The sequence below is a fragment of the Rosa chinensis genome, chromosome 5, assembly GCF_002994745.2.
Source record: "Rosa chinensis cultivar Old Blush chromosome 5, RchiOBHm-V2, whole genome shotgun sequence".
Classification (NCBI taxonomy): Eukaryota; Viridiplantae; Streptophyta; class Magnoliopsida; order Rosales; family Rosaceae; genus Rosa; species Rosa chinensis.
The window spans coordinates 88,053,244-88,069,949 of NC_037092.1; the positions used below are offsets into that span (position 1 = coordinate 88,053,244).

The window sequence follows — 16,706 nt, forward strand, 5'->3', positions numbered from 1 at the left end:
ACAACTGGTATCAGAGCTTGTAAAATAGCTCAAAGGAGAACCCCTCCTTAATGGGGACAATGTCAGAATTGTTATTAGAGAAAATAAATTCTCTATTGAAATCTTCTGATGAGAAATATCAGAAGTTGTTACTAGAAATATCTAGATGTCAAACTCATCTAGAAAAATTACCTGCTATAATCCACCAATTGGAAAGATTGGAAAACAAACTGGATTATATCAAAGAACTTCCAAAAACGGAAGAAGAAAAACTGACAGTCGTCAGTAGAAAAATCAATGAACAGCAAAAAACGCTGGAATCTATGAAAAATATACTGAAGGACAAGAAAGGGCCTACAGTAAAAAAGAAAACTAATGGATTCAAACCATTAGAAAAACCAGACACAAATCGTGTTCCAAACATGATTTTTCTGGAATCATCTACTAGTCAGACTAGTATCCGGTATGAAAACCCGAAAAAAAGAGAAATGAAGATGTTAAGCATCTTTGGGAAAAAGAAGGGAGTACAGCTCCTAAATGCTGAAGAATTCGAATTCAACGAAATCGAACAAGAGGTAAAAAATTCCTCAATCCCAAAGTTAGATTTTAAACAAATCTACAAAAGGGGAAAGTTTGAGTTAATGGATAGCCATTATTTTAAACTTCTAGAAATTACAACTCCAGCTACCGCAGGAGGAGAGACTGATCTTCTATTGATCACTCCTTCAGAAGTTGCTAGAGCTCAAGCAAAAAAATATCAATTTATGCATATTGGAGCAGTCCAAGTAGGCATAAATCTGCTTGCACGTGAAGGCATAAACTGTTCGGTCCTATGTGTTCTACAAGACAATAGGTTAACAGACTTCCAAGCTAGTTTGTTGGGAACACTCGAAGCATCCTTATGTGATCAAGTAGCGTATTTCAACTGCTTCCCCAACTTCACCACCAGCTTGAAAGATGCAGCTCATTGTCTACGACTGAGGGTCAAGACAGATGGCATATCTATGAAAGAAGATATGCAAGAACTTGCTATAGTATATAGAATATACTATAAATTGATGAGTACTACAGTAGCCCCTAAGACAAGGATAACAAATATCCCAGGTCTTACTACTGGATTCCTCACCAATCAGAAGAACCATTCACAACAGATCCACAAAGTTACTTGGAATGAAGTAACTTTTCCTCTCGAATGGAAATTATCCGGTCCAAAAAAGCAGCCGGAAAGAGCAAAAGCAAAGATCTACGAGAGTAGAAAGACTGGAGAAATTAGTCTTAATTTTGACAATCACAGAAAAAGTGATGTCTGTCCTGAGAATCTCAGGATAAACAAGAACAATCTTTTGAGAAGAAGCTACAGCACTAGAGAAGCTAGTGTCAGTGGTATAAAACCTACTATTGAAGAGCCAATTTCTGAAGAAGAATTAGAAGCTGATCTGAACAGACCAGTCCATATGTTCAGAACTAAGAAGCTCTATGATCTTTATGAAGAAGCTGAGAATTGCGAAAATCCTGAACGATTAGAAAAACTAATCGAAGAAATGAAAGAATACAAATTCAGAAAGACAAGAAAAGTCTTTCCTTATCAAGATATTGAAATGGAAGAAGGAGAAAGCTCCAGAACTTTCATTAGCAGAGAAAAAAAAGAAATAAAACTCCCATTTCAGAAAGCCCCCACGGGTAAAAAAGGAGAAAGAAATTCCCAAAGATTTGTCCCAGAGGACAATCTGCCCAGAGTTCCTATCACGAACTATGGCATATGGTTAAATCTAGACAAGAGTCTAGACAAAAGAAAAACTATTGACCAATGGGTAGACAGCCTGATGATGGCTTCAGCACTCACCCTTGGCAAATTTGAAGCACCAGATCTGCAGGTGTACTATGAAACTACTCTCACTGGAGTAGCAAAAAAGTACTACCTATCTTTCAAAGAAACTGCCAGAGGAAGAGACTGGCTGGAAGAAATCAAAAATTCAAAATCTCCGTATGATTTTGCAGTACCACTGTACGATCAGTTCTGTGGAGATCTTTCAAATCTGAGTGAAAAAGCCAAAGAAACGGCAAAATCGAATATCTATGCTCTCAAAATCTGTGACATGAGATATTTCGAAGAATACTTGAATGAGTTTCAAGAGTACTACTGTACAATTGGTGAACTAGAGAATACTGATCTAGTTAATCTGTTGCACAGAAAACTCCCTGAACCATGGAGAACAGCTGTGAGAGAAAGCATAGCTGAAAAACCAATTGAAAGATTTTCAGTTGGAGGAATTGCCGACAGAATCCGGCAATTACTGAAAGAGCAGTGCAAAGCCAATCTTAGAGCTAAGATGGCCAAGAAACAACTCAAAGGAGTTGAAAATTTCTGTTATGGAATATTAGATATGCCCACAAACTGGGGATGCCATGACTCCAAATTCCACAGAAAGAAGAAAAAAGAAAAATATTACTCTAAAAAATTTAAAAAGAGTAATCAGAAAAAGAATTGGAAATTCAAGAGAAGTTCCAATTACAAAAAGCAACAGGATGAAGATCCTAAAAAGAAATTCTTCAAAAAGAAGAATACTCATCAGCATAAACAGCCTAGCAAGAAAGCTTGCAGATGTTGGTTGTGTAAAGCTGAAGGACACTATGCAAATGAATGCCCGGAAAAGGGTAAAAGATCTACTAAGGCTCTCTTTGAAGAATATGAGCAAATAGTAGAGGTAGCAAACATGAAAGGCTACGAAATAGCCTATTTTGATGATGAAGATGACGACAGGTCAGTCTACTCTGCCTGGTCTGGAGAAGAAGAAAGTTCATCAGAAGAGTCTGAGATTGATTCTGAAGTAGAGTACTTCGAATCTAGACAACTGAATGTTTTGAGAATAAAAAACTGGGAAGAAAGCAAGACAGAATCCTTCATGTCTTCTTATCAGGTGAACCCTGGTACATTCGTTTGTGACTACTGCTTTTGTCACGAAAAGAATGGTCTCCCAATGTTTTGTGAAGAGTCTAAGAAGACTTATCACAAAGAATGCTTCATAGCTGAAGCGAGAAGAAAAACCAAGAATGGTCTTGTCAGCCAATTGGTTAAGCAAGAATATGAAGAGTATTTTGCCGAGCAAAAGGCAAAAGAAATTGAAACTCTTTTCCAAGAAACCATGGAACCATCTTCCTCGAAAAAGGAAGAAATCGTCGATAAAGAAAAAGTCGATGAAGATCTTGAACTGGTTGAAATACCAGAAAATGTAGAACTGGTGAAACCACCAGAAACTGTTCATCTCTTAGAAAGACAAGAGGCTACTGACACATGGGATCTACTTGGCCAACCTTCTGGCAAGTATGATTATAAAGTCAGATATGATCCTCCGTCCTGGTTCAGTGATCCAGACATCAAAGAGATAATTCCTACAAACTGGGATGATAGTGAAGATAAATCACCCATGCAGGAAAATGTTTCAGAAGAATGTAAACCATTCATTCCAAAAGAGCAAGCTCAAGAAAATGAGCCTCACCAATCGAAAGTCGTCTCTACAAGTAGATACAGCAACTACATAGAGATCGGGCTCAAGTTCCCTGATCACAGGAAATATCATCTACATGCCTTTGTAGATAATGGATCAGGTTTTACTGTTGCAAAGAGATTTGCAATTCCAGATGAACTCTGGAAAGAAGATAAGAAAAAGTCTGCTACTGGTGTTACATTTGATGGAAGCCATCTCACCATGAAGAAAGTAGCAAAAAATGTTCATATCACCATTGGTGGAGGAACATTTATCATCCAGAATGTTTGGCAGTCAGAAGGCCAAGGATCAGATTTCCTGATAGGAAATGATTTTATTCTCCAACAGAGATTCATTCAGGATGAAGAAGCGATAGGTTTCAGGAAAGGAGAACGGGTGTTCTGGGCAGACCGACTCACACATGCATTCAGTGTGGTAGGTCCCGGTTTTACTACTCACTATCAGAGATCGCAACCGAATAGTGGTGATCTTACCCCCTACAAACCCAAATTCGAGCCCATACTCCAAATCAAACAACAAGAAGAATTGCTTGTTGAAGAATCCTCAGAAGAAGAAGAAGAAGAAGCTAGTGAAGATGAAGAAGCTAGTTTCATCCATGAACACAACCTCAAGCACTTTCAGAATAAGCTTGAGTCTCAGCAAACTCCCACTCTTGAAAAAATCAAGAAACTACTCGAGCAGAATGTGGATACAAATCCTCAAAAGTTTTGGGAAAAAGACCCAGTGGTCTGTGAATTGAAATTGCATGACATGAATGCTATCTGCCATGTCAAAGCCATTCCTCATTACAAAGAAGAAGATCAAAAAGAATTCAGAAAAGATATTGAAGATCTCCTGAACAAGAAATTGATTCAACCTTCCACTAGCCCTCATCATGCTCCAGCATTCTACGTGAGAAATCATGCAGAAACTCTACGAGGAAAAGCTAGAATGGTGATTGACTACAGAGATGTCAACAAAAAGACTGTCAAAGATGGTTGTCAAATTGCTCAAGTAAGAGTACTGATCAACCAGCTCAGAGGAGCCAAAGTCTTTTCGAAATTCGATGCAAAGTCGGGTTTCTGGCAAGTCAAGATGCATCCCGAGAGTGTACCTCTCACTGCATTTGGAACACCACAAGGTCATTACGAGTGGCTGGTGATGCCTTTCGGTCTCAAGCAAGCTCCCTCAATCTTCCAAAGAAAAATGGACAACATCTTCAAGCATGTGGCGGAGTTCTGTGTCGTCTACATAGATGACATTCTGGTCTTCTCCAAAAACAAAGAAGAACACATGAGACACCTCCATGAGGTAGTAAAGCTGATAGTTCAGCATGGAATTATCTTAGGAGAAAAGAAAATCTTCTTTATCCTCGATGAAGTTGATTTCCTAGGAATAAACATCAAAAATGGGGTCATAAAACTCCAACCTCATATCCTTGAGAAAATCTGGAAGTTCCCAGATAGAATTCCTGATGCTAAGAGCCTAGAGAGATTCCTTGGTGTCATAAATTATGGGAGAGACTTCATCCCTAAAATCTCAGGGTTAACAGCAATGTTATCTCCTAAGACGAGTTCCAAAAGAAAATGGAACTTCACAGAAGATGATGAAAAGATTGTGAAGCAGATAAAAAATCTCTGCAAAAATCTCCCTCCTCTCCAACAACCAGAAGAGAATGATGAAATTATCCTCCAGACAGATGCGAGCGATAATTACTGGTCCGGTGTTGTTCTGGCAAGAGCGCCTGGAACTAACATTGAAAAGATCTGCAAATTTTGTAGTGGCAAGTTCAGCCCTGCAGAACTGAATTATCCCACAGGGGAAAAAGAAATTTTGGCTGTCAAGAAAACGATTTTAAATTCACCAGCTTTTCTTGGAAAAACCTTTACTGTCCGCACCGATTGTGCCAGAGTAAAGAATTTCAAAAATTTTAAACTTGATAAAGCTGCTGATAGGGGAAGATTAGCAAACTGGCAATTATTTCTTAACCAATATGATTATAATGTTGAATTAATTGCAGGAAACAAGAATTATCTTCCAGACGCATTGACCAGGGAAATGGCAATGTTTAGCCAAAGAGAAGACGACGAAGGTCGTAATCCCAGAAGCAGAAGGACTGGGAAAGAACATGAGCATCAAGAAGATCCTATGGAAACCAAAGAAAAAATTCTTAAAAGGTTTTTGCTAAGTCCTAAAGGACTAGCCTCAACTGATCAATCCCAGGGTAAAGGATTGGCTAGCCCGTCTCAAACGGCAGACGGTAAAGGCTCATCAAGACCGTTGACGGCTGCTGCTTTGCCAAAAAGCAGACCAACTCCAACTGGAGTCATAAATGTTTTTAATTATGAATTAAGAACTTTTGACACTCCTGTGTTCAGAACTGGCAGGAGACTAGCTTATCACCAGAAGGCAATCCTGGATAATCTCTTATTTGCTTTTCAAGAAAGAAGTGGTCTAATGTTCCCGGCACTCTTTGCACTAGCTGAAGAACTATATGAGAACGCCAGACCACAATTTGAAGAAAGTCATATACAGCAGAGTGCTGTAAGAAAAGAAAAATTCTCTTCCTTGAAAGTCCAGAAAGTGCTAGAGTTCCTGTCATGGCACTTAATGAATCAGACTGGCATGAATTCCATAGTCTGATAGGAAGACATAATCCAGAAGACCTAGTTCCTCCAACTCTCTTTATTGTTTCAGGTCCTTATGTTGGAAGATACCTGGTTAATGTTCAGAGTGAACATCCTCAAGAACACAAGCTCTGGCTTGTTGAAAATGGTTTTGTCCATAATCTGTGGACTAAAACAAATGATGATCTAAAAGGTTTGCCGCCTATCATTGTCAATACAGTCAAAAATGTAAGAAAAAATGACTGTATGCTTCGACTGAAGTTCAGATCCACCCCTCCAGAATGGATCCAGAAGGCAAACGGTGAAGTTGAATATATTCCTCCTTATCATTATGTAAGAATTATTCAAAGGAAATATCTTCAACCAGCCTGTGTAGGGTACAATGGCCAACCAAACTCAAGCATTCCATGGATGAAGGCCATGACTCTAGAATATATCAAAAGATCATCTCTGAGGATACCTACAATACCTTCCTGGCAGCAGGAGAAAAAATTATCATCACTGCTTACGATCATCCTGACGTAGTCAGCAGTGACTTATTCTTATCTCTTACCAGAAAGGAGATAGATTCGACACTGGCATGCTTACGATGGGTGGAAAAACTTGAAACTGACAACCACTACAAGATGTATGTTGATACAGATGTCGAAGACAATGCAACAACAGTAAGGATGGCCCAGGCAGATAACGACTCGTTTGTCCTTGGTCACAATTCAGAAACCGACGAGAACATGTGAAGCAGCAGGTGTAGAAAACACCGAAAGTCCTTTTGGATTTTTCCCAAAAGTGACTTTTGCTTTTCAAAAAGCAGGTGAAAAACATTTCACCTAAAGGAATCTGCTTTTTCCCCTGCCGACCTCCACCAGCAGGAGCACTAAGGAAAGCAGGAAATCACGGAGTCGTTCTGTACATTTTGTTGTTTTGAATTGTAATTTGAGTTCCGCTCCCTATATAAGGAGCTTTAGCTTCTCTTAGAAGGCATTCGGAAAAAAAACAAAAAGGCATCAGTTCTATATTCGAAAATCTCTAAGATCAGCATATCTCAGTAGCAGTAGCAGTCCGTCTGTGGACACAGTGTGCTTTCTATTACAAGTAAGTGTTTGTAAATCAGTTATGAGTAGCTAAAACAGCTTCTAGCTGTTTGCCCAAGAGTGAGGCTCTGGGTTCTGTATCTGTATTTATGTTTGAATAAATAAATTCAGTTTGTGCCTAGTACTCTGTCACAAAAATATTTTACTGTTTTTGCATCTATGTTTTGGTAGCAGTAGCAGTCAGTAAGCAGTAGCAGTCTTTCTATAAAAACTGACCCCTATCATACTAAGGCAGCAGTGATTCCGCCCTGGTAGTAGCCGCTTAGACAGGAAGTCGTTAGGTGAAATTGTGGCATGTTGAAGGCTAGTCCTTAGGCTGATACTGTGTTAGTTTGGAAAAGAAATAGGCTGATACTGTGTACTGTAGCTGATACTATGTAAAAAGCAAAAGAAGGTAAAAAGAGAATAGTGTCTGTCCTTAATTGTATAGTGGAAAAGGTTGTGGACTTAGTTGTCAAAAAATATGTTGTCTGGTAGTGTTTTGTAGTTAACCCTAATTATTATGAGAACGAACTGTGCCTTGATCAGTTGAACCCATGTTATGTTCAATTGTTCACTGTGATCGGTTGGTGTACTACAAAAAGAACATTAAAGGAAAGCTGAGTTTCGGCTCTATTTCCGATGTGTTAGGGATTCAAGCCAAGAAGCTATTTATTTGGGTTACCGTGATGGGGATGTTGATCTGGTAATGTATCTTTGTATATTCAAGCACATTCTTATATATTTACAATTCTGCTCTTATACAACTGCTACCATAATAATTACACGCATTTTTACGCATGTAATTATATCTAAAATACTAAAATTAAGTTAATTCTTATGTCAATTAATATGTAATTAATCAATTTTTATTATTTTTGTAGAAAATAAGCGGACTTGTGCAGAAACAAGAGAAATTGGTATGAAACTGGAGCAAATTGGAGTTTCTGACAAAAAGACGAAATAGTCAATGCGGGTCAACCGTGGTCAACTCCATCAAGAGAGCGGAATTCAATTGCCTCCGAGAGTACGTGTGGAAGTGCATTGAGGAAGAAAAGAAAGAAAGAAAAAAAGAAAAGGAAAAGAAAAAAAGAAGAAGAAAGAAGTTATGACATCATGATGACGTCAATATGCATTCATTAGTTGATTAAAGGAACCATCCCTTTTCTTTTCCTCACCTGCATTGCACAGCCCATTCTTTTCTTCAACTGCTGCCACAAGTACAAGGGGATCCCATCCAATTATCCATCATCCTCTCGGCAGCCACACGTATAATTACCCCCATTTCCTCTCTTCTTCCTCTCTCACGCACAGAATTCATTCCAATTCCCATTTTCCTTCATCAGACCTCATTTCCTTCTACACACCTCTTCACAAATTTTCTCTCCTCACCAAGATTCACCTCACCAAAATTCCTTCTTCTTATCTTTTCTTCACCTCATCAAGATATACCTCACTAAAATTCCTCTCTCATCTTTTCTTCACCTCACCAAGATCTACCTCACCAAAATTCACCTCATCAAGATCCACCTCACTAAAATTTCATCTTCTCATTAATTTCACAAAATTCCAAAGGGGAAGTCCAAACATCAAGAATTTCATCACCATTAAATTTGGGTAAAAGTGAGGAGCTATAAATCAAGGCTAGCCAAAATTGCTTTATAATAATTTGTGGCTTGTTCTTGTTACTCCTACTTCTCTTCACTTTGTTCCTCTTTAAATTATGTATTATTTTAATGTAATGATGCGATTTTCATATGATGAATGCTTATATATATTTTTGTTGGGTTAAAATGCATATCTAAGAGCCTAGTCAACTCTAGGTGTGTATTTTGAGCATGTCTAGGATGGAGTTAGAGGCTTGACCCCCTTTAATTCCTAAGCTAGAAACCTTCAATTTCGTATTCGAGGGGTTATAAGGATGGTGATTTACACCCGTTGCGTGAATGCGCGGGTGGGTCGCTTAGTAGTCTAATTCCTTGATCTTTAGGCCTCTTGATGTGAATTAGAGACCCTTGAACCGGCTCTAGTTCATGCCAAGTGAGTTCCTACGACCCTTGAACAAGAGTAGGAATACCATGAAAGAGAATTTCGGTCTTTGAGCCTTGAACCGCCTTGGATACGACTACCGCCAAAATAGGAAATTTACATCTGCATTAGATTAGCTTCCTACACATGAGATTTGGGTGAAGGAACCTCCCTAGCACCTGACATTCTCATTATATTGTTCACACTTTTCTAGTTTAATTTCCTTGCATTTTTATTAATCGCTTTGCATTTTATTATTTTTTGTTAAGTTCAAATCAACTCTCAATCATTGAATCCATCGACTCATTTGTGCATATTCACCTTGAGGCTACAAGTTAGTGGCTTTGAATAGGCTTGGTGTGAGCTAAGCCGAGCATTGCCAAGGCTTGGTGCCTTGATTGTTTATAGTTTTTATTTTACTTCTTATTTTTCTTGTGTGCTTTTAGTATCCTACCACTAATTATCTTGATTAGGTCCAACACCTAATCTCCGAGGTACGATAAACTAAGGTCTAAATACTTCCCTTACTTGACACAATTCGTACGCTTGCGAGAGTTTATGAACCAAGTCACATAACTATCATACCATTATAGTTGAAAGCTTACTGATTCATTATGACGGTACAGATAAATAAGTCAAGGTATTAATGGAGCATGGACAACTTTGTCAATGGTGGAGATATGCTGATATAGAGCAGATCTTTTTGTCAAGGTTGGTGTGCTAAGCAGCTCACGTAACACTCCCCCTTAAGTTGGGGAATAGATGTCTCGCATACCCAACTTCTCTAGTGAGCTGTGGAACACTTTTTCAGAAACAGCTTTGGTCAGAATATCTGCAAGTTGATCTTCAGTAGGTACATGCAGCATGTTAATGATTTCTGACTCTAACTTCTCCTTGATGAATATCGATCAACTTCAACATGTTTGGTTCTATCATGTTGAACTGAATTGTGTGCTATATAAATGGCTGCTTTATTGTCACAATACAAATTCATAGCATACTTGCATTTGAATCCCAAGTCCTTCATTAAATGACGAAGCCATAATTGTTCACATACTTCTTGAGCCATTCCTCTATACTTAGCTTCTGCACTGGATCTAGCAACCGCTTTTTGCTTCTTACTTCTCCATGTAACCAAGTTACCTCCCACAAAAGTAAAGTAACCTGAAGTAGACCTTCTATCAGTGATAGAACCAGCCTAATCTACATTTGTATATCCTATAATCTCGATGTGGTTATTCTTGAAAAACATGATCCCTTTACTTGGATTTGTCTTCAAATACCTTAGAATTCTGTGAACCGCTTCCATGTGATCTTCACTTGGTGCATGCATGAATTGACTTACAATGCTGACAGCATATGCAATGGAAGATACCTCGCTGACCATAACCACTAAGTGGGAGACACGTGTCCCCTAAGCTAATTAAGCCTTCTACACGCGCTCGATCCCATCGGTGGCGCTGTGCTTCATGACGGGGATGGAGGTGGAGGAAGCAAGCATAGTACTGCTGCAAAGTAGGGTAGTACCTCGGAGGAGGATTTACCATTGCCGGAGACAAGGAAGGAGATATCTCGATCCACTGTGTAGACTTTGATTGAGAGGGTGGGTGCGGTGGTGGTGGCTGGAAACCGGCGATAAGGAGTGGAGAAAGGGTTGAAGATTAAGGAGGAGGAGGAATGAGGTTTGGGGATGGTCAGTTTGGTCGGGGTGAGCAACCGATAGGGAATGGAGAAGAGAGAAGGGGAACAGGAGAGGAAGAAGGAGAACAAAAAGAGAGGGGACCAAAAAAACACGTGTTGGACCCTAAGTGGTGTTGGTCAGGACGGGCTGCCCATGGCTGGTCAGCCAAGTATTGTCCATATGCAATATCAGGTCGGGTAGTAGAAGGGGAAGAAATATCTTTCACTGCTAATTCTAGAGTTGGCAGCTGATTTCCATTTTCAGGGATTTTAGAATCTGTTTCTGAAGTTGGTAACTAGTTGTTCCTTTCAGTATGTTAATGCTCAAAAGTCTGGCGGTAGCCAAACCTTGGTCTAACGCTGGTCCGGCAGGCGGACCGCTACTCTGCCGCTCTGAGGATTACTGCTAGCTGCCAAACACAAGACAGGGCGTTAGAGGGAGACCGCGCTGGGCGGTCTTCAACTCTCCGATGCCTAAGTCAGTCAATGCATATAGGCAGCATAACAATAATGAGTAGTAAAATACGTAATTAATGAGGAGAGAGGAGAGGACCTTTTATAGGTGAGGAAGAGGATGATCTTCTCCTTGTTTTCGATGTGGGACTGATGTGCTTCAGTTCCCAGTTTCAGTAGCTTCTGATGCTAACTTGACACGGCGCGTGGTGGCGCGTCGGCGGTGCTTTGGGGTTGATCCGGGGCTCAAGCGATAACCCGGCTAGCTGTCTTTACGCCAGTCACTCATATGGTGGGCGTTGGTACCCCTGGCGGTACAATGAGCGTGGCTCATTATAGCTAATTATGCTTGCAAATGCACATGTATGTACAAGTCCCCCAAATCCCCAGTCAAGGAGGGCAATCTTGGTTGGGGAGTTGATCGGCGGTTTGAAGCGTTTCTCCCGCTAGACTTTGCAGAAGCATAATTAGCGTCAGTGCGTCGTCAACCATGGATTTACTGAGCAAACGCTTTGTGCCCTTTCGGGTGGGCCCCTGCTAGGCCCCCCAGGGAGTCCCCCACTCCCCGGCTAAGATGGACCTCCGGATGGTCGCTATTATTGTTTGTTGAGGGGGAGCTGCACGGAGCAGAGGGTGTTGGGTTGCGAGCCCAATCTTAGCACCCAAGTGACGGGGGTCAACGTACCTGATCAGGGCTGTCGTAGACTGTTGACTAGTCCCCGTGTCCCGTAGGGACATTCTGACCGTAACTCCGCGTGGCGGCGTTGTCAGAGAGGCGTGGCCTCGGGATCCGCCGCTGGCGGAAGTCCCCCCGCTAGATGTAGCAGGAAGCAGCGTCAAGTAGACGTGCTTGGTGGTATTTTATTGAGCGGTATTGCGCTGAATAAAGTACGCAGCTTGTCAGATGAGAAAGGGGGGGTCCGCTAGCGGTTTGCTGTGTAGCGGAGGACACCCCGTTTACCGAATGACGAGAGAAGTTCCGTTGGAGACTTCGATGGTGACAAGAGAAGTTCCGCTGGCGGGGTTTCGCTCAGTGGACTGTCACCTGGGAGATGACAAGTGAGAAAATCTGCTGGCGGGGTTTCGCTCAGCGGAGACTCCACTTGGAGGATGACAAGTGAAGATCCGCTGGCGGGGTTTCGCTCAGCAGAGACTCCGTCACTTGGAGAATGACACGTGAAGATCCGCTGGCGGGGTTTCGCTCAGCGGAGACTCCGTCACTTGGAGAATGATACGTGAAGATCCGCTGGCGGGGTTTCGCTCAGCGGAGACCCCACTTGGAGGATGACAAGTGAAGATCCGCTGGCGGGGTTTCGCTGAGCGGAGACTCCGTCACTTGGAGAATGATAAGTGAAGATCCGCTGGCGGGGTTTCGCTCAGCGGAGACTCCGTCACTTGGAGAATGACAAGTGAAGATCCGCTGGCGGGGTTTCCCTCAGCGGAGACTCCGCTTGGAGGATGACAAGTGAAGATCCGCTGGCGGGGTTCGCTCGGCGGAGACTCCACTTGGTTGGGGGTTTTCTTCTCAAGTGGCTACTTCCCTTGGAAGCTAAAGGAGACGTCGGTTGACACGTGGCCAACTCCTAGAGGGTTAGCGTCTGGAGGCTTGTCTCCTAAGCCTAGCCGTCTTCTCGTCATTAATGCGAGTAATGATGGATTTCGTAACCGAGGCGACGCCTCGGTTAATCCGGGGAGTTAGTGAAGATGAGGGACACGTGTACGGTTGCTTCGTGATGTCGTTTTCCAGCGGACGGCTCAGGATTGCCTGATGTTGACATAAAAGGGAGGGAACTCAGCGAGTTTCGACACTTCTGGAAAATCTTCAAATCTGAGTCGCCTCCTTCGAGCCTTGTTCGTCTGTGAATTGCGAAGAAGATTCCGGGCTGTCGGACTCGAGAGGACGAAATATCTGTCAGTGAAGACGAGTTGCACGCCACAGCTTCGACGTGAGGTTGGTATTTCGAATCCTTTTCCTGTTTCATTGAATCTGCAATGGTGGTTTCTGGGTTTTGCTACTTCTGTTAATGGTGTGATGTTGCTTCTTTGGTGTTCTCTGAGGGTGTAGAGAGAGATTTGAGGGAGGTTATGGTGTTTGACAGAGAGTTGGGGTTTTGGGTTTTGCTAGATGGTCAAATCTGGGTTGAGTGTGCGTTTGTTCTTGTTTTGGTATTTTTCTGGGTAATTGTCCTTGATGTTTTTGCACTAAACGAATATAGGTAAAAGCTAGATCTTGTGTAAACTGACCGGTTTGGGTTTTAGGGTTTGGGATGGCTAGCGTCGTAGAGATTTCGAGCAGTGAGGATTCCGGGTCTGACGTGTCATTCAGCGCGGCGGATAGGAATTTTATTGACTCGTTGCGTTCGTCTGCCCGTGCAGGAACCTCACTGCCAGAACCGCTAGACATCGAGCCGCTACAAACCATACCCTGGGAAATAGTAATGGGTCGTGCTTCGCGCCCCGAGAGTTCTAGGGCCAGGGAGGCCGCCGCTGCTCAGAATAGGCGTGAGGAGCAGTTGGCAAGTAACAGCGCTGCCAGTGGCTCCGCTGACGGGGGAGATGCGACAGGGGAGGATACCGAATCGGCATGGGTTCTTCCGGATGGGATTCCTGTTGACGAGGCGGGAGGGCGGATGACCGTTGCCAATGTCAACCGGATAAAGCGGATGTTTCGGTTGCCCGGCGCGGTTAAACTGCGTCCACCGACGGTGGATGAAAAGGCTTCAATTCTTCGCCCGGGGTTTGCTGCTGTGCATGAGGCAATATTCCGCCAGGGAGTGACACTACCGCTCGTGCCCAGTCTTCAGATCTTGGTGTGCGAGTTCGGCCTAGCCTTTGGGCAAGTCTGCCCCAACATGTGGCGATTGATGTTGGCGATGACTTCGCTGTGGCGGTTGTCCGGCTGTGAGGGACCAACCGTGGCGGAGGTGCTGCATTTCTATGAGCTGACGTATGTGAAGCGTCAGGGCTGCGGAGGTCAAGTGAACCTAAGTCGCCGCCAGGGAGCCCCCAAGTTGATAGAGAACCTGAGGGATTCTATGTCGTATTGGCGGGACACCTTTTGTGTTGCCACGACGGGGTGGGAATATCAGGCGGAATCCAATGACGGGGAACCGGCGTTTAGGATTAAGTCAGAGTTCCAACCTATCCGAGGTGGTTTGTCGGTCTCCGCTGAATATTGCTGGCGGTTTATGTTGTGCCTAGTCTTGAATCTTGCTAACGTTTACCCTTGTTTTTCAGTGGGCTTGCGCTACAACCTGACTCGTGAAGAAGAGTGTCGTGTGGCGCGCATTCAAGGTTGCTGGCAGAATCGCAATTTGCTGGACTTTCGCCTACTTACCGGTTGGGAGCTGTTGGTCGATCAACGATTGACCCGCGCCGTTGGTAAGAAATCTTCGCTACCTTGTACACTTAGTTAATTTGGCCCTGTGGTTGACTGAGTTGCTTTCTGTTTGTTTAGAGACGCCGCCAGGTAACGCTAGGAGCCGTGACGCCTTTGCCAAAGCCATGGACCGCGCGGAGATTGACAACTTTTTGGAGGCCATGTATGCCTCAGGGGATGCGGCTCAAAAGACAGTGATAGACCCGGTGACGCTGGCGGTGAGCCCATCCGAGGTTCCGGTGGTGCTGCCAATGCCGCTGCACTCCCACCTTGGCGCCGACGGCCTACCCGTTGCTCAGACGGGTGCCAATGTGGGGGGTGGAAAGGAGGGGTCTAGCGCTGCGCCGCAGACAGAGAGAGTGCCCAACGTGCGACGTGGGCCACAGAAGGTGGTGCGGCAGGCGGGGGCTGCCGCCACGGTGGGTCAACAGCAACGGGGGCCACGGCCTGCGGCCGCTGGACAGACGCGGTTGTTGCGGAAGCGTCGGCAGAATGGCTCCGACGAGGAGGATGATGATGATGCTGAGGTTATCGGGGTCCGCCAGCGAAAGAAGGCCCGCCAAGCTCCGTTGAAGGCGCCAGTGGCCGCTGCAGAAGAGGCGCCTGCGAGTGACCTGGACTCGTTTGCCGCCTATGCCGAGTTCATGACTGACAATGAACGGGGATTTCTCTACCACCTCTGCGAGATACTGGGGTTTGGTGGTCTGGCGGGGATTTCCCGCCCAACGGCGATTGACGGGTCACCCTTCAGTTCAGCTTTTGGTCACCTTTCGGCTGGGCTGCATGAGATGTTCATGGCGGCGCAGAAGCAGCCCGGGGTTGAGCGGCAGCTCAGGGACGAGATCAGCGGTCTCGAGAGGGAGCTGGGGGACGCCAAGGACAGGCTGGCGGATGTGGAGCGGCGCCTGACGAAGGCGGATTGCGACGCCGCGGATGCTCGCGGCAAGTTGGAAGTGGCAATCCGGCGGGACGTGGAACGGAACAACCACATCTCCAGGATGGAACAATACATGTCTCTGCTGCAGGAGCGGGTGGCCGCTAAGGAGAAAAAAATTGATATCCTGCAGCGGGAGTCTGCCGCCAAGCAAGCAGCGGTGACGAAACTGGAGGCTGAGGTAGCTCGCCTGCGGGACGAAGGGACCCGTGTCGCTGCCGCCGCTGTGGAGAAATTCAAACAGTCGGCGGAGTACAAAAAGGCGATGACTGAATCGGCGAAGGCCGGCGCCCTAGCCAACTTGGAGATGCTGAAGCAGAGGGGCGCCATTGACTTTGCGAAGGCGTCCCAGCCACCTGTTCTGCCAGTCCAAAATGCTCCGCCGGTGCAAGCTGCGGTTCCTGTCCAGCCTGAAGGTGTTCGCTCGGGAAGCGGGGAAAGTGGTGCACAGCCCGCGGATGGTTCTCAGCAGACTCCTCTGCCTACCCAGTCGGAGGTGTCCCGTGCCGGTTTCCTGGCGGCACACACTCGTCCGGATGGCACCATAGAGACTCCAAGTCCTACCGCCAGAGGGTTTGACCAGACAAGCCGCGCACAACCACAGCCGCCTGCGGAAGGTGGAGATCTTGAAGCCAACCCGAAGAGCTGAGCTCCTACATGTGTTGTTTTTTTTTATTTTTTTGTTTTTTTGTTGTTGGCTGAGTTTCGACATTTTGAAGTAATGAACAACTTTGGGTGGGGAGTCTCAGCCCTAAAATGAAATTTCAAAGTTTGATGTTTGTCATGATATGTTTGTACCGCTAGAGTTTTGACTTAGAGATTTTTCTTTTGCCAAGCAATGAAACATTAAAGGAATTAAAATTGGTCCAAGTGCACAACGTAGCGGACGTGGTCCGCTGACGATTCCTGGCGTTGCCAGTTGCCCTCAGTGCTAGACTTGGTAACAATGGTTTGAATAATTCCTCGTTTCATTGATAGCTGACTGATCAGCGTTTACAAAAGAGGGGTAGTACCCGTTGGGTAGCTTCCCTTAGCTAAATATTGAACAAAAATTTTGCTAAGTCAAGATGC

General features: G+C 44.3%; 1 protein-coding gene across 3 annotated transcripts; it reads left to right on the forward strand.

Moving 5' to 3' along the window:
- Positions 1-13,574: 13,574 nt before the first annotated feature.
- On the forward strand, positions 13,575-16,414 carry LOC121049099. Of its 3 annotated transcripts, none has more exons than XM_040505592.1 (3): positions 13,575-14,475; positions 14,560-14,703; positions 14,780-16,413. In XM_040505592.1, exons 1-3 carry the CDS (start codon positions 13,590-13,592, stop codon positions 16,282-16,284), a joined length of 2,535 nt encoding a protein of 844 aa, XP_040361526.1. In that variant the 5' UTR covers positions 13,575-13,589; the 3' UTR covers positions 16,285-16,413. The 3 variants fall into 3 exon arrangements, with proteins under 3 accessions (XP_040361526.1, XP_040361527.1, XP_040361525.1); XM_040505593.1 differs by having other exon boundaries at positions 13,575-14,472; XM_040505591.1 differs by having other exon boundaries at positions 13,575-14,703; positions 14,780-16,414.
- The last annotated feature ends 292 nt before the right edge of the window (positions 16,415-16,706 follow it).

What these genes read in the sequence shown, in the direction of transcription:
- LOC121049099 (XM_040505591.1), top strand. Translation starts at nt 13,590, where the DNA reads ATGGCTAGCGTCGTAGAGATTTCGAGCAGTGAGGATTCCGGGTCTGAC. An exon ending in ACGATTGACCCGCGCCGTTG is followed by an intron (nt 14,704 to 14,779) that starts GTAAGAAATCTT and finishes CTGTTTGTTTAG; the next exon opens with AGACGCCGCCAGGTAACGCT.